Consider the following 20,875-nt stretch of genomic DNA (forward strand, 5'->3'; position numbering starts at 1 on the left):
TCTGCAGACCAGACTAACCTTGAACTCAAAGGTCTGCGCACCTCTGCTTCCCAGTGCTGGGATTAAAGGTTTGCTCTGCCACGCCTAGTCAATTTGGTTTTTGATTTATATTATTTTGCTTTTGTTTACCTGGATTTTGTTCTTGACTGCTTTTCAAGACAAGGTTTTTCTGTGTAATAACCCTAGTTGCCTTTGTAGACCAGTCTGGCCTCAAACTCAAGATACAGGCCTGCCTCTGTCTTCTGATTGCTGGATTAAGGGTATTCAACACCAAGCCTGGCTCTTATTTTGCTTTTCTGTATGTTTTGGTATTTGTGTAATAAGCATTTATTGATTTTCTAAAGCACAAAAGTTTAATTTTGAAATTAGGAAGAAAAAGTGATTTTAAATTATAGACAAATGCCTTGCTCTTTTAAACAGAAAATACAGCCAGGAATGGCTCTCCAGAGGCAATGTCAGGCAGATCTCTAGAGTTCAAGAACAGACAGGGCCATATAGTGAGACCCTGTCTTTAAAAAAATTTATTTACATTTATTCATTTTTGTGCCTATGCTTATGAACATACCGCAATGCAGACATGGAGATTCTAAGACAATTTTCAAATTTCAGTTCTCTCCTTCCATATGGGTTGATGGCCATTAGGTTTGGTGGTTAAGTACTTTTACACACTGAACCATCTCACCAGCTCCCAGCTAGGAATTTTAAAAATTAATTTCAGCTGGGCAGTGATAGCACATAACTTTAACCCCAGTACTTCGGAGGCAGAGGCAAGTGGATCTCTGTGAGTTCAAGGCCAGCCTGGTCTACAGAGTGAGTTTCAGGACAGCCAGGGCTATTACAGAGAAATCCTGTCTCAAAAAAAAATCTATTTGATATCAGCTTTTCCCTCAACAAAATGAGAGTCCCAGCTGCTCTACCTACACATCAACAGAATTCGCATTTGACAATATAATCTATAAAAGATTAAAAATTTTACATTCAAATATTTGCTAAAGAGTAGAGTTTCTTCATTATAAAAGGTGGGGGGAGGGGAATGAGAATCTGTCCTACTACCCATGACCACTTCCTTCCCCAAGTTTCTGGGTTCCTATATTGTGCTAACTACTGTTACTAAGTAGTTTGGAGTATCTTTTCACTGAGATTTGAAGTATAACATAAGTTTATTTCTTTAATTATTACATTTTAATTTAATGTACATTAAATTTAATTTAATGTAATTTGTTGTAGCATGTGTGTGGAGGTCAGAGAACAACTTGGGGGAATGGGTTGTCATAGTCCCGAGGATAAAACTCAGGTTGTCCTACCTGACAGCTGGCTCCTTTACCCATCTCATCCAACCCTTAACCTGAGTGTATGACTGACTTCAGTGTCAGTTCTACCAAATACAATGAGCCACTGGGCAAACTAAATAAATGGCTTTGAAAATGAGTGGTACTATCTGTAAGAGGAAGGGAACAAGAGTGCCTGTGTCATATCAAATTTTTGTACCTAGACAGAAACAGCGCTCAGTGCTTACTACAATGTTGAGTATATACTGTGCTCAACAAATGTGTTTTATTACTGAAAATGACAGAAAGTACTGCCAATAAATGGAGAAAGAACATAAGATTTAAAGTACTAATCATAGTATCCCCAAATTTCCTAAGTATTCTTTCAAAAAACTCTATAGTAACAATTCAACCCAATATAAACTATGATAGGATAAACCATTTATAGTTAGATCACACAATTTAATGTTAATTTTAATAGGATTTTAACTATAAATCAATCCCAAAAGTAGACTACGCTACAATCTTACCTCTGTGAACTTGTTCAGAGTAGCGTTGGTGGGGTTGTGAGTTATCAGAAAACGCATGTTCTCGTAAGAGATCTCCACAGGGGCTGGACGGTTCATTATGGCAAATAAAAAGTGTGAGCGTGCGTGTGTGAGTGTAACAGGGAAAATGGGTTGGGGGGCTTCAATAAATCTTGAAATGTTCCTCAGCAGAAAACATTAAAAAGACCACTAAAATGCCTATTATTGATCACTATTTTCTCTATTCAACTTGTTTACTCCTTATAAAGTTTCTCTCTTCAACACAGGCAGAAGTATTCAGAATCCACTTCAATCCAAATTCAACTTGGGCCTCAATGTCTGCAGATGGATACCTTCAGCCTCCAAAAAATCCAACTACATACAAAATTTAAGCAGCCTTTAAACTACATTTAGGCACTAGTGAGACAAGTTAAAAGTGTAGGTTCTTTTCCACTTTTGTTTACTTGATGCTTAATTTTACTGGAGTCATTAAAAGAAATATGCTTGCAATTAAAAAGAAAAAAAAGCCTACTACTTCTGAGGCCAGTCTCGGTGTCCAGAGTCTTCAAGGCAATGTTAATTATGGCACATATATCCCCCAAGCTCACTTGTCAGCGAAAATGCTGTGCTGAGCCTGGCAGAAGTCTGCCCTCACACTCAGAATCGCCATAAATGTGCAACGTATATTCCAACGAAAAACCTGGAGAAGAGAAGCATACGGAAAAGGAAGTGAGACTAAGAACAAAGTAAACATGAAGTCTTAAATAAGAATGCATTCTCTAAGAGCCCAAGATAGGTCAAAGGAGACCAATGACCGCTACCTGAAAAGATTAGAAGGGTGCACACACAGAGTCTTAAACACCAGTCTTACGTCTTTTTTCAAAACTGATTCAATACAGATAATGGGAGAATAACTTATTTCTAACTCATTTTTCAATGTCTAGATCTTAAAAATTCATTCAAATCCTAAATTACTTAAAAACTTTCATTGAACAACTTTTAGCTGTTCAGATCACAAAAATACTATATTTTCCTGCTTTTGATATACCTTTCACATGTATTCTTTGTTTAAAATATGGTATCTATCTGTAAATAGGCTGAGGTCATTTAACAAAATCCTACTTCAAAGATCTGATCTTATTAAATTGTACACATCGCCCTCCTCAGCAATTATAATACTAATCCATTAAGCATGTCAAATATTTTATTTTAGGGCTGGAGCTGTAACTTAGCTGGTAGAGTGCTTGCCTAGCATCCACAAGCCTAGTATGATCACCAGCACCTCATAAACTGAGTACAGTGGCATGTGTCCAGTAATCTAGCACCTGAAAGGTAGAAACAGGAAGATCATTCTTGGCTGCACAGCAAGTTCAAGAAGGCATGCCTGAATAAACAAACAAACAAATAAACGGGGGGGAAAAAAAGAAGAGGGCAAGTCTGGGCTCCCCCACCCCTGCAGCTTGCTTGCTTGTTTGTTTGTTTGTTTGTTTATTTATGTGAAAAGAAGTAAAAGGACTTGTCTCAAGTCACCTGAATTAATTGGGTCTCAATCTAAAGTCTTCTATTAGCCCTGAGGTTTTTGTGATCTACCACCATTGTCTGCTGACCACTCATGTACAAACTCAACCTCTTATTTCCAGCCCACTTTACCCTTACTACTATTTTTCACATCACCGCCTCAAGATTACAGAATCAGCAGGCATGGTACAGTGCACCTGTAATCTCAGCTCTCAGGAGGTTGAGACTGGAATGTGAATTTTTAGGCCCTCCTTGATTACATAGCTACATAGTGAGACCCTGTATCAAAAATAATGTAGGAAATTTTTTTTTTAAAAAAAAATGGAGTTGGAGAAACATGCCTTTAATCCCAGCACTTGGGAAGTAAAGAAAGATGAATTTCTGTTATGAGGCCTGCCTGGTCTACAAAATGAGTTATTACAGGACAGCCAGGGCTACACAGCAAGACCCTTTCTAGGGCTGGAGAGATGGTTCACTGGCTGAGAGAGTATACTGCAAAAAAAGAACCCAACTTCAAATTTCAGTATCACACTGAGCAGTTCCCAATACCCTGTGATTCCAGCTCCAGAGAGATCCAAAACCTCTGGCCTCCAAGGGCACCTACATTCATTCATATGTGCATACCCAGCACACATACACAAATAAGATTAGAAGTATTAATAAATCTTTCAAAAAATAATTATGGAGCTGGGTGTGGTGGAGCACACCTTTAATCTCAGCACTCAGAAGGCAGAGGCAAACCAATCTCTATGAGTTCAAGGCTAGCCTGGTTTACATAGCTAGTTCCAGGACAGCCAAGGCTCCACAGAAAAACCATCTAGAAAAACTTAAAAAAATAAACAAATAAAACAAACAAAAAAAAAAAACCTTTAGGACTTATTATTTTTTTCTGTGTTTTGCCTGCATATCTTTACATCATGTACATGTAATGTTTATGGAGGCCAGAAGAGGGCCTAGAACTGGAGTTATAGATAGTTGTGAGACACCTAGTGGGTACTGGGGATCTGGGCTCTCTGGAACAAGCATTGAGCCATTATCTCTCCAGGCCTTAAAAAAAAAAAACAATTTTAAAAGGAAAAAAGGAATGTGAAATCCGTAGTTAAGAGTACTTCTTGGTTTTTCAGAGGACCCAGGTTTGGTTTCCAGCATCCACGCTGCAGCTGACAACTGTCTGTGGCTCCAGTTCCAGACAACCTGACACACTCTTCTAGCCTCTGAAGGCTCTTGCATTCATGTTAGGAGCAGCTACACATACAAGCAAAACACCCACATACATTTTAAAAAACAAAAAAATATAAGCTATCTGAAGGTCAGTGATCCCACAGCATTCTTCTCTCCAAATATTACTAAAACACAAGGTAAGTCAGAGCAGTAGCAGAATCCTAATTTTATTTTAGGCCTGCTGCTTTGAAATAGTTTAAGATTTTCATTACAAACAGGCTCAGTCAGATGGTAGGTTCCTCTGGAAACAGGGACATGGTCTAAGAAGTTCTTTTTCTTGCCTCATCTATAAATCACCAATAACTAAATGTTTATTTGATGTTTTAAGGCTGAAAGTATAGTCCAGAGGTAGCATGACTGCCCAACAGGCATAAAACCCTGGGTTTGATATCCCAGCACTGCAAAACTTAGTGTAATAATAATTTTAAAAGCTGGGCATAGTGGCACAGGTCTGTAAATTCCAGTACTTGAGAAGCAGAAGGATCACCAAGTTCCAGGCCAGCCAGGGCTACATTTTTAGACTTTGTCTCAAAAAATATATTAAATTTGTAACAATAAATATATTTGTGCTGGGTACATTTCAGTGACAGAGGGCTTATCCAGCATGCACAAGGCCTCAGGTTCTATCCCCAGCACAGAAAATAAAAATAAAGGCTGTATTATGTCCAGACAGAAAAGAATATGAAAGATATATAGGTGCAAGTCACTTAGTGAAGAAAGTGAAATACAGAGAACCTGGGCTGACAAACATTTTCTATTCTCACATCTTTCTTACATTCTCATTTTATAAATGGCATTATTTGTGATATTACCATGGATACAAAACTAAAACATTCCTAAAATATTGTCCAGCCTTGTGCTGCGTATCTTTAAACCAGCACACAGGAGGCAGAGGCAACCGAATGTCAGCCTGCTCTATACAGCAAATTCCTAGCCAGTCAGGGCTACAGATTTGAGACCCTGTCTTAAAAAAGGAAAGAGAGCTGTGCAGTGGTGGTTCACGCCTTTAATTTCCAGCACTTAGGAGGCAGAGGCAGAAGGATCTCTTGAGTTGGAAGTCAGCCTGGTGTACAGAGTGAGTTATAGAACATCTATGACTATACAGTAAAACTCTATCTCAGGATAAGAAGGGGGGGAGCAAATTCAAGGTCACTCTTGGCACACAGAAATTTTTGACAAGACTAACTACAGATCTCTGTAAGTCCAGCCAGGTCTACATAGCAAAGTTCCAGGACAACCAGGGCTACATAGAGAGACCCTGTCTCAAAAAAAAAAAAACAAAAAAAAAAAAAAAAAGGAAAGAAAAGAAAAGCAAAACTGTCTATGACTAGTCTTATAATTCTCAATTCTAGTTGCAATCTCAATTACAGGCTTACACAAGACATTTTACAGAACACTCCTCTTGTGCAGCCAAGGAGTTTTAGAGCAAAGCTGGGAGAAATGCAGACATAAACTAGTCTGACCTTTTAAAAATTCAAAGATCTTGTTCAAATAGGTTAAATGTTTTAAGACCAACACTATTAATTAGGAACAAATCAAGACAAGAGCCTAGATCTCCTGACTTATTTTTTTCCTTCCATTTTGGATGCACTCACATATTCTTCAAGACCCATTCTTTCTGCATTCAAGTCTAACTTTTCTTCAAGTATCTGTAACTGCTGCCTTTTGTGAGGAAAAGATTACAAGAAACTACTCAAAAACAATGGTTTGCATACACTGTGCAGCAAAACACAAGGAAATTCTAACCTACATTTGAATCTTTTGGTTCAGTGTTATCACAGCAAATGTGTACCAGCTGAGCTGAGGCACTAAAAGGCTTGCATTGTAACGGCAGTCAGACTTAAAAGCTAACAGTCCTAGCATCAAATTCTCTACCTAGTCTCTGGTGTTTGCCTGCTGAGCAAACAAAACAAGCTTTATCCCATCTTCTTCCTCTTACTTCATTTTGGAAGAGCCATTTCCAGGGACAATGATAGCTTTTTATTAGATTTTCAATTCTTAATACTGAAGAGCTCCAACAACAGAATTTCTGCCAAAAGAAACAGTATGTTCTATCAAAATTCACAGACACATAATAAAAGCAAGTTTCTGTCCCACCCATTCTCCCAGGAGTTCCATTACACACCAAACAGTACAAGCTTTGCACCTATCATTTCAGATGAACTAATGTTAACTGCAGTTGACACTCAATGCAAAGCAAACAACCTGTTTTTAAAACAAAATCTCCACCATAATCTACCACAGCTAGAATACTCAAACAGTGCAGAATCCAGCACTGTTCCCAGCACCCATGTCAGGCAGTTCACAATAAAGCTGGCCTCCAATAGCACTCTCACACTGGTATATACCTCCATAGTCATATACACGGCTAAAAAGAAAGTTATATTTGATACAATTCCATTTTTATGTAATATTTAAATTTCAGCAAAAGAATATACTGTCACAGAAGAATTGAAAAGAAATCCCTTTAATCTCTTTGATCTAAGCGGAGGGCTAGAAAGGAGGGATAGAGAGTAGAGGGGAAAGATGTAGGGGTTTAGAAGAATAGGCAAGCAAGCAGAGTCCTAACTAGCTGAGACAGTATGAAAACTACTTAAAACTCTGAGGGTATAAAACAAAGAGATAAATCCTGGGGTCAGTATTCTACTGCTTGTACCTAAATGAGAATCTACAGCCAACCTGTATGAAATAACCCAGTACCCATCCTTTAACTAGAGTATATGTATGTATGGTTTTTCTTTTTCAAAATAAGGTTTCTCTGTGCAGCCCTGGCTGTCCTGGAACTCACTCTGTAGACCAGGCTGGACTTGAACTCAGGATTCCACCGCCTCTTCCTCCCAAGTGCTGGGATTAAAGGGATGTGCCTCCACTGCCCAGCAGCAGGGTATATTCTTAAAATGGAGAACTAGGCAAAGGTAGTAAACTATATCTATACAATAAACAAATATGTAAAGATAGATGAAAGACACTAATTTAAAGATGCAGGGCAGAGTAAATGGTAAATGGTATGCTTTTAGAAATGCAGGTGTGCACTTCCATACCCATGGACTATTTGAAAGGTTAAAAAGACAAGGGGGTAAGGTTTCCTGGAGGCAGAGAAAGGGTGGGGAGTAGCTGAAGGACAGAAGCATAATTTGCTTATCTTAACATACACCTTTTGGATGAATTTAGCTTTTCCACGTAATACTACGTATCTTTAAAAAAAAATTCTAGGGTGATAAAGAATCTCTAATGACTTAAATTTATGTTCCAAACAATGCTATAATAATCACAGGGTTAGAAAATACTTCCCTCTGTCCCAGGCAAGTCTGTAACTACTACAGTTCTGAGAAGTTTTCATACTGGTTAAAGACTCAGCAAATTTCAAGTCATGCCTTAGCAACTACAGTCCTGTTCAACTCTGAATACAACATTTCAAATGCATGAGAGATCAGCCCTATTTAATTTGATCCGATCTTAATAACTTCAATCAACTCCCATCAAGCTTTCCACCTCTTTCAGCTTCAAGTCATAGAAGCCTCTAATGTGATGACCTATGCCAGTATTCACCAAATTAAAACAGCACATTAGAATATAAATGCACAATAAAAGAAATCTGGACAGAAGGAAATAGAACCTGAACCCCAAAGTCTAAAACACAAGTTTACATACTGTTATTTTTTTAACAGGAAGTCATGCAAATGAGTCTGACTAGTCTCTATGGTCAGGCAATTTAAAGCGAAATGTACACTGTATGCTCCGCCAAAACCTTACACTTTCCCTAAAAGAAATCCAACCTTCATGAACAAAAGTATCTCCCATTAAAATAAACACAAATGACCTAATCTGAATTTATCCCGATGACCTAAAATTTGTGTCTAGATAAGATTATATTAATTTAAATATTTACTGGATTTATACTATGTCATATACTCTTAAGGTAAAAAGCAAGTAACAAAAACAAAAAATTCCTCTATTGTAATAAATTTTGTATTTTAGTGGGGAAAAAGATAAATATAATACCACTCCTTAGAGAAAAATGCAAAGCAAAACAATCTGTAGTTCCAGAAGAAAGAGGGATTCCAATTTTTTAAAAAGAACTTGCTAGAAGAGTGACATTTTAACCAAGCCTAGAGGGTGTGATCCAAAAAAATACTCAAGAGCATTTTAGACAAGCAGATAAGCTGTAGTTACAATCATAAATGACATGCCTTGGGTGTTCCAGGAAAAACAGGAGGGCCAGTGCTACTGGAAAAGAGGACAAAGAAATGCAGAGTCAGAAGTGAGAACCTTATAGGCTCCATAAGGTTTTGGCTTTCATTCAGAAAACAATGACCCTCAAATGAAGCCAATTAACAGTTTCTTTCAAAAATGACAATTTGTTTTAAGTAAGAGATCATTCCAGCGCTTTATAAAAACAGATTGGAAAAGGATATGGGTAGAAGCACAAAGATGGATGAGGGGGGCCTGTTGCTACAATCTAGGAAATAAGGCATCTTAGAACACAGTAACAACCCAGAGGATAACTTAAGTCAGTCTTCAGATACATTCTGAAGCAGAACCTAGAAAGCTGTGTCCACACACTAAATACTGAAGGTAAAATTCAAAGTCCTGAGTAACTGTAAAACTCATGGGCACCTACTCAGACTAGAGACCGAAATCATCTTGACCATCAAAAATAGGGAGACTGTTGAAAAAATATACTGTACTGGTTTTTTTTTTTTTTTTTTTTTTTTTTTGGTTTTTCGAGTCAGGGTTTCTCTGTGGTTTTGGAGCCTGTCCTGGAACTAGCTCTTGTAGACCAGGCTGGTGGTCTCTAACTCACAGAGATCTGCCTGCCTCTGCCTCCCGAGTGCTGGGATTAAAGGCGTGCGCCGCCACCGCCCGGCTGTACTGTTTTGATTATTTGAGAAAACTTCTGAAGAGAACTCACGTTTACCAATTGAACACTTCTCATTTGGTTAACTAGTCTCAAACTAAAATTGCTCATTTTCCTGACTTACTCCAACTTGAACACTGCTGAGACAACTGCTTTCTCCAGCACGGGTCACCTCTAAAGCTACAATCTGTCAAACAAAAACTAGGGGCACAGCTTCTTGAAACTTACAAGATTCATATTATTTCCCTCCTTCCACTGACTCTGATCCCAGACAATAAAGTATCTGCTGTGTTTTTTACAAAGCAGGAACCAAAATATCTGTAAATAAGATAAAAATAGCAGGGTAGCATCTTTAACTGGTTAAAGAGAACAGCTCTCAGAGTTTTAGAGGCACTCCTTGCTTATTCCCACTCCTGCACTTCCTCCTTTAAGAAGGGAACTTGAGAATGAAGTTCCAGTACAGAAATCAATAATCCATTCTATAAAAAGAAGCTATGACCTTGATGGTAGGAAATGTCTTCACATTTCAGAACCAGCAAAGACACATGGCCTGCCACTCAAAATGGAAAGGAAAGCAATTAACCAACAACCACCTGCTTCTGAGAACACACTGACAGCTGCTCACTCACATCCAGTGGGCCCTGTTTCCACCCAAATGAAGAGGAATGGTTTCCAAATTTGTACTCTGGTGATTAGAAAAATCCCTTTTTTAGTGATATATTCCTCTACAAAGTTTTAAGACAAGCACTGTAGCATTTTTCAAGCCACATTTGAAAATGTACTTTTCAACAGCATGATGTATTTTTCCTCTAAAAATTAGCATTTCTCCAGATAAATATCTTGTCCTAAAATGTCATTTTTCCTTCCATAAATAAAATTCATCTGGGCCTGGTGGCACATGCCTGTAATACCAGCACTCAGGAGGCAAAAGCAATAGAACCACCATAAACTAGAAAGTCAACCTGGGTTACAGTGAGTTCCCAGCCAACCTGAACTACAGAATGAGGCTTTCAAAACACAAAATGGGCTGGAGAGTTGGCTGAGGTTTAAGAGTTTTTACTGTTCTTGCAAAAGGCCCAACTACAGTTTCCAGTACCCACGCAGGGAAGTTCACAGCCACCTGTGACTCCAACTTCAGAGAAACCAACAACTGTGGCCTCTGCCACCTGCACTCATGTGCATGCACACACACAATTTAAAATAACAATCATCTTTTTTTTGAAACGCACAAAAAACAAAAAAAAAATACATGCAATGCAAATTCACAGTATTAGGGTTAATTTCTATGTTTTTCTTTTTAAAAATTATACTGGTTAATAATATGAAAAAAACTAATGGTATAATCCAGTCCTAACATTTGGGTGCTCATCTAATTGTTTTCAGCTAATCTTTTAAAAATTAAAACAGCTGGGCCAGATGGTGATGATGCACTCAGGATGCAGGGGCAGGTGAATGAACGAGTTCAAGGCCAGTCTAGTCTCCAGAGTGAGTTCCAGGACAGCCAGGGCTACACAGAGAAACCCTGTCTCAAAACAAAACAAAACAAAACCCCAAAATAAACTAAACTCCTGTTATATTGATTCTACTCATCCATACTGTCATTTGCAAAGGAAAGTATCAAGGCCATCCTTTCTATGGGCTTTATGTTTAAAGACTAGTTATTTGCATTTCAGGACACCCAAGCCCCTTTTATTGTAAAGTTATGCTCATTCATTTTCTAAACAACTGTGGTAACCTTCTCACACAGTAAGAACTACCTCCAATTAGTTCCTCTGCCACAAAATAAACATAAAATTTGTTTTTCTTGTTCTTTCTATCTTTATTTCTTTTAGTTTCCCTAGGAAACAATTTAAATCTTAATCATTTTAATTCAGCTTTCAACTTCACCATACACATTAATTCAAAACCTGTTTACTGAATTATTTCATTAACAGATACACTTGAGAGCTTAGGGTATTATTATGTAGTAGAAGCACTTGCCTAGTGTGCTCAATCTCCAGAATCAAAATTCTAAACCAAACCAACAAACCCACCCAAATCCTGACTTTCAACTGTTAATAGTTTTTAATAAAGCAAATTCAGAAGCAAAATCCCAAGACACCTGGCTTCTGCCTGTCAACACCACTTCGAAATGTTTCCTACGCTGCCATCAGGACAGTTGAAATTACTGAGCAGCTGCAAGTTCCCTGAGGTTGCAAAACAGACATTTGGAAAAGGTTATATGAATCACCTTTCAAAATAACCCACCACACAGGAGCAGCATGCAAAGCAAAAACCCAATGGCCCTTTTAAGCATCTATAATACAGTCTTGCAGAACTTCCCAGCTATGCATAGGTAATCAGAACTTTCCATTCTCAGTTTGACAAATACATTGACAAAAACCACAGTTTGTCCAGTATCCACCCCAGAAAGGGGGAAGAGATTCTCTATGTTCAGGATACCAAATAAGACATTCCAAAAACCCATTTGTCAGCATAAAGTCCTTTGTTTTGAGCCCCACAGAACATTCTGCTGTTAGGGCATTTTTGTCTACATTTCGGTGAAAACTGGTTAAGTTACACCTCACTTCCTCTATGCTTGTTTTTATGAATCCCATTTCATAGTCATATGTGTCTGTAGGTCTCTTTAATATGTTATCTAATCACTAGTTGTCCAATAATGGCATGTTTATTTTCACTAAACATAGAAATATTTCCAATTTTAAAAAACTCACAATGAAAATAAATGGTGTATGTTATGTATGAGTGTGAAGTAAAACTGGTGAAATCACCGATGTCTTGCCAAGAATCTTTATTGCCACTTAGTTTAACATGGGCTCTAATTTAAGAACATAAAATCAAATCTTTCTTGTCCTCTTCTTCTAAATACTTCCTCCATTTGTAAGACCCCACCAGTTCTGAATGATACCAAAATCTGTGACCAGGCATCTGTATGGCTGTGTACACCACACACACCCTACTCAGGATCAAGCCCCTTCCTGCAAGATCAACATGAAGTTTTCATGTTAACATTACAAAGGTTAGGAAAAAAATGAAAAGGGATCAAGAAGATCAAGACTTCAAGAGAACCAGCAAATTGGCTCAGCCTGTAAAGGTACCTACTGTCAAGCATAAAAGTGGGAGTCCACTGGGTCCAAGGAGAGAAACAACTCCCATTAAATTGTCCTCTTTCACACGCAAATGTACACACACATGTACAGAGACACACACCTAATAGAAAGCAAAGACTCCTAAAGAAAAGTATGAACAGTGAAAAAGTAAGCACAGTGAAAGACATGCTGTGACCTGAGAAAAGATTAGCCTTTGGTTAACCAGATTAACACAGGAGGCGACCTTGACCATACAAGAGAATTTCAGGTCAGTTCAAGCTGCACTTAAGATCCTCAAAAATTCCAAAGTGGAATAGTGATCATAAGAACTGAGCAAATGGGCTGGAGAGATGGCTCAGTGGTTAAGAGCATTGCCTGCTCTTCCAAAGGTCCTGAGTTCAATTCCCAGCAACCACATGGTGGCTCACAACCATCTGTAATGAGGTCTGGTGCCCTCTTCTGGTCTTCAGGCATACACACAGACAGAATATTGTATACATAATAAATAAATATTTTTTAAAAAAAGATACTTAGAAAAAAAAGAACTGAGCAAATACTGTCAGAGTGTGTCAGACAGACACACAGATGCGCGTACACACACAAACACACACACACAGAGACAAAACTTCACAATAAAAATATCCTCAGCCAGGTGGTGGCGGCGCATGTCTTTAATCCCAGCACTCAGGAGGCAGAGGCAGGCGGATCTCTGTGAGTTTGGGGCCAGCCTGGTCTACAAGAGCTAGTTCCAGGACAGGCCCCAAAGCTATTTACTGAGAAAACCTGTCTCAAAACACCACCCCCCACAAATTCTATACTCATTAACCACACTTGATCACTGATTTTTTTTCTTCTCCCAGAAACAGAATTTAACTAAAGATCTCATCTCACTAGAAATGCAAAACAAAACATAGCTTAGCTGGGTATGGTGGAACATGATGAATTCCATCCAGGTCTCAGAAACTGTCACAGCAGTACTGACAGTTTGGGTCCGGGGTCACATAGCAAGATTCTGTCAAAACAGTCAGGAATGAGGATATACCTTAACTAGCATACCAAAGGCTCTGTGTTAGCTTCCCATCGATCACAGAACACACACCACATGTATATGTACATATGTGACTCATGTTTGAAGTACTTATCATATTTACATAATTTAAACTAACAATCAGATGAAAACTTGTTTGTAACCACACATGTGGAGAATCATGTCACTAGAATCTATTGTTCCTCTATCACATCCTTCTCAATTTGCTGACAAACCCTGCTGATGACTCATATCCTTCTGTACTAACCAGCCACTCTGTTCCCTTATGATAAGCTTTTCACTGTAATGCAAGGTAGAAAACACATCAACTCATCCTGCTACTAACAACCATAAACACCAAACATTCATATAGGTTAAACACACAAATAAGTGAGGATACAGTACCTCCTGTAAAACAATAGAGGAAGATGTTCAAATTTTACCTAAAGCTGTAAGACAACTAAAAGAAAGCAGATCTGATTTTGAGCTGGCAAATGATACATTACTTAAAGTTAACATTTTTACCACTGCAGAAATAAAAATATAATTTATCAGAACTGCTAAAACAAATATATCATAGGTGAATTTTATGCCAAAATAATTAATATTCTGAGAGGAATGAAATTTCAATCCAAAAGTACTGTGAAAGGAATTAAACATCATTTCTCTAAAAGATATTGCTCTAATGGTCAAAGTGTGTTCTTTCAGACCAGGCTCAACTAGCAAAGAAAGGAGCACAGTAAAGCCTCATCTTTAAATACCTGATAGATTTAGAGTTAAAAAAAGAACATTTTGAGACATAGCCTCATAGTAGCCCAGAGTGACCTCGAAGCTCCCTTACATCCTCAGCCTCTAGATTAAAAATGTTTCTTTAAAAAAAAAATTAAAAATTAAGTTCCTGTGCATGCCTTTAATCCTAGCACTCAGGCAGATCTCTGTGAGTTTGAGGCCAGCCTCGTCTACAGAATGAGTTCCAGGACAGTCAGGGCTACACAGAGAAACCCTGTCTTGAAAAAACAAAAATAAATTACATAAATAAAAATTAAGTTTCTAGGCTGAACCTAAGCATAAAAACTGGTGCATACAAACAAGAACATGCAATCAAATAACAAAAACTAAGGTGTAACTGGTCAACTTTTCAAAATAATTTTTCTTGGAAAGATTTTGATGCTTTAAAAATCTACAATAATTGAAAACATAGTATAAGAGTCCCCAGATGTGATAGTAAACACTTTCAATTCCAGCACTAGGAGGTAGTGGCAGGTGATCTCTAAGAGTTCCAGACCAGCCTGGACTACATAGTGAATTCCAGGACAGCCAGACAGTTAGAGAGACCCTGTCTCAGAAAGAAAATGAAAGGAGGAGGCAGGAAGGAGGGGGTAAAAGAGGTGGTGGGAGAGGAGAGAGAGAGAGAATAAGGTAGAGGGAAAATGCCATCAAAAGGTGTAGAATGTACAGAAAGGTTATTTTTCTCACCAAGTTCTGGCCACTTCCTGAGGACTGTGGGAAGAAGACAGAGAGCCTACAGCTGTAAGCAGTTTTTCTTCATGGAGGTGCAGGCAAATGGCTATTTTAACAATGGCCCAGACCTCTACAACTCCAAGAGCAGGAACTTTATGTACAACACCCACTTCAGCTCTACACCAGACAATCCTTTGGATAAGGCATCAAGGCCCAAAGCAGTTCAGGAAGATACCAGACACTTCTGTGTATAATAGTTTTGAAGTTGAAAAAGGGGGGAAAACTCTTCCTTTATCCAACAAATTAAATTCAAATGGCCATTTCCCAAAGTAAATTAGTAGCATCCACTGCTTCAGCAGGAGTGTAAGAGCTTTAATTCCAAAAGGAAAACAATTTTTTACTCACCACCTTGTTCTGTTAGCTTAGATTCCAAAACTAGGTATCCAACATTTACTCTATAAACCAATCTCCTCACTAGTAAAGATGAAAGACTAGCACTATAAAGATTAATAAATTTAGAATGTGATGACTTATGATTTTTTTACATTTATTTTGCCCATTGTGTGTTTGTGAGGGCCACGGCATATGTGTGGAGGTCAAAGAATAGCCTGCAGTTTGTCTCTCCTATCATATGAGCTCTAAGGATGAAGCTCAGGTTGTCAGTTGGCAACAAGCACCCTTACCTGATGAACCGTCACCTGGGTGGACATAAAGGTGATGGTTTGTGATCAGACATAAAAAGGCCTCTAAAGACGGGAATGCTGGAACCCAGAGCACTGAAGGTTAATGGACTTTACAAGCATCCAAACCACATTCTACCACTATCCTCCTTACAGTTTATTTGCTCTACCACATTAAACGGAGTCCTGATTTCTACTCAAAATTTTATTTAATGATCCCCAACTTTTACCTATGCATTACTTAGGTTTGGCTCTAACTAAATTTCCATCTCCAGAGACAAAGTCTGAAAGCTGTGTGTCAGAGCATTCTATCAATGCTTTCTCCCGAGGCTTTACTGATCTCCAACCACAAATTCCAATAAACCGTTGAACTGTAATGTAAATCCCTACTGAATTTCAACTTTGTGTCAAAACTATAGTCTGCAATTACTACATAATGGAAAACTATCTGTGAAGGACAGAAAAAGTTCACTTAGAGGGTTGAAAGTGCAGTTGAGTATAGGCCCTAGGTGTAAGGGGGGGTTAACTCAAGAAAAAGAATTACAATTTACTCTGCTCACAATTTTCAGCAAGTATATAAATACACATATGAAACTTTGACTTTAAAAAACAGACAGGCTGGGCAAAGGTAGCAGGCCCTTTAATCCCAGCAGGCGGATCTCCAGGAGTTCAAGGTCAGCCTAGTCTATGAGGGAGAACTCCAGGACAGACAGCCAGAGCTCTTACCTAAATAAACCCTGTTTTGAAAAACAAAAACAAAAAAAAACAAAGAAACAAACAGCAAAATAATTCATTTACTCTTCCTTCCCTAATGCCACCAAAGTTCAGTGATGTTGTAAATGGTTTCTGCCTATAAACTTGGTTCAATCAAATTAAATATTACTTGACTGACTCATAGAGGGAGTGGTCTGACTTCTGTTCTGAGTCAGAAAGTACCTAGTTCAGCAGTTCTGAACTATTTTTCACTGGTGAAGGTGTTCTGAAAGGCCAGTTTTTGTAGATGCTAAATGTAACAAGCTGTTGTCTTAGTAATACTCTGCATCTGGAGTCCAACTTATAATTAACAGAGTACTTTCAAGTGTATTTATTCTCTTACAACTGATTTGCAATCTCTTAATTATTTGCACATCCCAAGAGACAAACTTTCAAAGTGGCAACTTCAGTGGACTCCTCAGCTCCAATAAACACACCCCATACAACACACAAAATCAACAAACAGAAAGTCTGCTACATTTCTTTAATCAGACTTTCCTTCCAGACATACCCCAGGTGCCTCATAAAAACTGTCTCAAAAGCACACACCCTGGGGCCCCAAGACAGCTTCAAGGCAGAATCTCCTCCCACATGAAAGCCTAGCTTAGGCCCCCAAAAGCCTCAAGTCAGCATCTCCTACAATGATTCTCTTGCCTCAAAGACACTTAGTCTTCTCCATTAGCTTCCACAGCTCCTGTGTGTGCAAGCTGCTGAATGACTCTTAACGAGATTTCAAAGTCAGACACGATGCTGAGAGAATGGTTTGGTGTCCTGGAAAAAAATCAGGGGCTTTAGATGATCTTAATTTTTAATCCAGTTCTTGAGTTACTGAACAAAGTAACTGCTCCTCATATATTTCATGCCATCACTATACAGTCCAGGGGGCACGTCACCAAATCCCTAGCGACCGGCAAACAAGCATCTCACAAATGTGCAAAGGTATCCAATGAGGATATCCTCCAACTTTATTGTGGCTATGAGCAGGGAATGAGTATTAAAAACACCTGTAGCACAATGGCACTTATTACTACTAATCACCCCCATCTTCCAGGGAATGACAAAACCACTTCTCAAGCTCAGTATAAGAAAAGGGACACTAAGAAAACCATTAATTTCTCCCTAAGCTTGATGGGTCATGCCTGCCATCCCAGCACAGGGGAAGCTTCAAGAGCACTACCACAAATGCCAGGCCAAGCATGAGCTGCAGAGTAAGTTTCAGATCAGGCTACAGAACTAAATTTTTCACTCTTAAAAATATTTTAGCAGATATTACAAACACGTAAAATTTCTAACTTCAAGTAATATACTGATTTTTGTCTGTAAGTCTATACTCATTATCAAAAAGAACCACCTTTTTTAAACTTTCCTTATTCCCAATATTTTTTGGTAGTAGTAACACTGGGAATTAAACCTAGGATTTCTCTATCAAGGAAAGTGCTCTACCACTGAGCTATTTCCCCAGACTCCCTTTTACTATTTTCAGATAAGCTCTCAAAGTTTCACAAACTGCCCTTGATTCGGCCATCCTCTGACCTCTGACCCCAAAGTAGGGGAGATTACAGAGCACCAACTTCACTTCAACTTTGCTTACATATTTCCAATTACTATCTATGATTACATCATTAAGGTATAAAATTCAACAATTCTTCATCTCCAATCCCCAATTCAGTCTACTTATACACCTATAATCTTAATATTTGGAAGACCAAGATCAGAGTTCAAAGCCAAACTGTGTTACAAAGACTTTGAGACCATACTGAACTACAAGAAGGATCCTATTTGGAATATCTAAAAGTAGTAAAATAAAACAAATGAAACGAAATAATTCCTTCTTCAAGCGCAAACAGAGAAAAATCCAATAACAATAAAGTCGGATCATTCAATCCGAAACTAAAAATGTCCGGATCAGAAAACAAAGCCCTGATAATGTGTTCTTCTATAGCCTTAGTTTCCGTTTGCACCCTAACAAGGCTTAACTTCTCTCACTTCCTGTCTGAAACTGCTCGGGAACACAGAGCGCGGAAACAAGTAAATACATAAACTAATCCAGCTGTAGCGACGCATTTGCTGAATGCCTACAATGACACTACATTAGTCACTTTATATTTCGTGGCAAATCCAGAGACAGAAACTCGACTATGGCACTTATCGACATTGTATACTACGACTGTTTCTTAGGCGCTTTCCTGCAGAAGGGTAAGAGAGAGTCACAGCCTCAAAGGCAATGCAGTTTACCTCACTAAATATCTTTGACCTGGACACTAAGCATTTACCTACCAAAAAAAAAGTTTACGCTTCCCAATACGCTACCGGCAAAAACTCGGGATCCTGGGCAGGAGTCAAGCTCGATTAGTGAGCGCTGGGAAATTGGGGGTGGGGAGATGGCAAACACATCTCTAGAAATTCAGAAATTTACATACATTTTTACGAAAGGAGGGAAAAAAGCGCCAAAGATCAGCGTCATGGGAGACTCAAACCCTTTTCTCTTACTTGACCGCAACTCACGGATCCCACGCTTCTGAGCGAGTTAGACCCTGGACACGGAGGTTCACTAGCAACACAAAGACCAAGAGGCCTCCAGGATGCCTGTGCTCACGCGCCGGACAAACGCAGGCGCACCCCTGCACACCTCCTCGCCCGCCACGCTCCCTCCTCACCCCCGCTCGCTCTCGCCACACCTTCGCCCCCACAAGGACACATGCTGCCCGCACACGCACCTTCTCCCGCATTCTTTCACGTTCGCTCGCTCGCTCCCCCACCTCGAGCCGCGCTCCCCGCCCCTTGCCCGGCCCGGCCCTCCTTCCGGGGACGTGTCTCGGGCCTGCTCTAATGGCAGCGGCGCCTCCCGCCCTCCCCTGCCCGAGGCCCGGGCGCCGCGCGGGGCCGCCCGGGAGGGGCGCACTCACGCTGGCGAGCTGGGGACTGGGCATTGAAGGCCGGCGGAGGCAGGAGCGAGGAGGCGCCTCTCTCCTCAGTCACCTCGGCGGCGGCGGCGGCGGCGGGAGCGGCGGCGGCGGCGACGACTCCCCCCCAGCCTCGGCGCGCGACACCCGGCCCGGCCCGGCGGCGGCGGCGGCGGCGCGTGTCCACGAGTCCGTCTTGCTGCTGCTGCTGCCGCTGCTGCCGCTGCGTCCCCCGCTGCCGCCGCTGCCCCCGCTACCGCCGCTGCCTGCTGGCGTCGCCTCGCGCCGTTCCCGGCCGCCGCTGCCGCTCCAGCCGCTCCCGGACGGACGACGGTTACAGCCTGGCCGATCGCGCCGCCGCCACCACCGCTGCGCGCGCAGCCGGACCAGCTCCCGCCGCCGCCCCTCAGGGGGCGCTGCGGGGCGCGGTGCGCGCGGCCATGGCCACGCCCCTGGACCGGTGATTGGCTACCGGCGGCTCGCGGCGGTTGGCCCTGCCCAACCTACTCCCTGCCTACGGGGCGCTGACCCACTGCCCTGGGCGCCTGCCGCGCTCCGCCTCTTCGTGGTTTGCTCCGCTTGACACTGGGGGCGACGGAAGAGGCGTCCATGTGACCGGCGCGGGGTGGGGGGAGCGGGGTGACAAACGTGGCCGAGGGAAGCGTCCGCCTACGCCGCGACCGCCTCATCCACACCTTGGTGTAAGTTAGAGCCTCTGGCCGCCCAGTGACCCGCAAGGTTGCAGGCGGATTCCTGTTCCCGGGCGGCGCGTCCTCGGGCCAGATCCCGCTGGGACTGGGACTGGGCGGCGACTGAGGCCTGAGCATGGGGATTTCCTGCTCAGAAGTGCGGAACCGAGTAGCTCAGTACTTGGCTGCCCTTCCTGGAGGCCTCGAATGGCGTGTACTTCGCAAAGGCTCTTTCTGTCCGCCTCTCCAGCCCACTCCCCCGCTAGCAAAACACAGACCTCTTCCTTGGCAGACGGAAATACAGTCTTTTTTTTTTTTTTTTTTTTTTTTTTTTTTTTTTTTTTGGTTTTTCGAGAAAGGGTTTCTCTGTGGTTTTGGAGCCTGTCCTGGAACTAGCTCTTGTAGACCAGGCTGGTCTCGAACTCACAAAGATCCGCCTGCCTCTGCCTCCCAAGTGCTGGGATTAAAGGCGTGCGCCACCAACGCCCGGCCGGAAATACAGTCTTAAGGAACAAGTTTTTTCCTAAGTATTCTCAAGTATTAAACGGAAATAATCCCATCTTCACAGATGCTCTTCAGTACCAATATAAATTATGAAGAATAAGCGTGATTTAAAAAACTGTGGGAAAGCCGGGCGGTGGTGGCGCACGCCTTTAATCCCAGCACTCGGGAGGCAGAGGCAGGCGGATCTCTGTGAGTTCGAGGCCAGCCTGGTCTACAGCGCTAGTTCCAGGACAGGCTCCAAAGCCACAGAGAAACCCTGTCTCGAAAAACAAAACAAAACAAAACAAAAAAAAAAAACTGGGAAAAAAAGAAAAAACCTGTGGAAATGGTTCTATAGCTCCCTAAATTGACTCTTGGCCCCTCAAGAAAAAAAGGGA

General features: G+C 40.9%; 1 protein-coding gene across 3 annotated transcripts in view; it reads right to left on the bottom strand.

Annotated features, from left to right (window-relative positions):
- The window catches only part of Ptp4a2 (protein tyrosine phosphatase 4A2), a 33,296-nt gene extending 13,625 nt beyond the window's left edge, over nucleotides 1-19,671 (bottom strand). Inside the window, exons 1-3 of one of the 3 annotated variants that reach the window (XM_041651671.1) lie at nucleotides 19,309-19,671; nucleotides 6,474-6,563; nucleotides 1,799-2,495 (exon numbers count right to left, since the gene is read on the bottom strand). In XM_041651671.1, coding sequence (XP_041507605.1) covers nucleotides 1,799-1,894 — 96 coding nt within the window. In that variant the 5' untranslated portion in view covers nucleotides 1,895-2,495; nucleotides 6,474-6,563; nucleotides 19,309-19,671. Of the gene's footprint in view, nucleotides 1-1,798; nucleotides 2,496-6,473; nucleotides 6,564-19,119; nucleotides 19,193-19,308 lie in introns of those variants that run through there. The other 2 variants (XM_041651670.1, XM_041651672.1) reach the window with 2 other exon arrangements.
- Between the last annotated feature and the right edge of the window lie 1,204 nt (nucleotides 19,672-20,875).

This window comes from Microtus oregoni, unplaced genomic scaffold, assembly GCF_018167655.1.
Source record: "Microtus oregoni isolate MIOR12 unplaced genomic scaffold, Mior012 000005F_ref0000423, whole genome shotgun sequence".
Lineage (NCBI taxonomy): Eukaryota > Metazoa > Chordata > Mammalia > Rodentia > Cricetidae > Microtus > Microtus oregoni.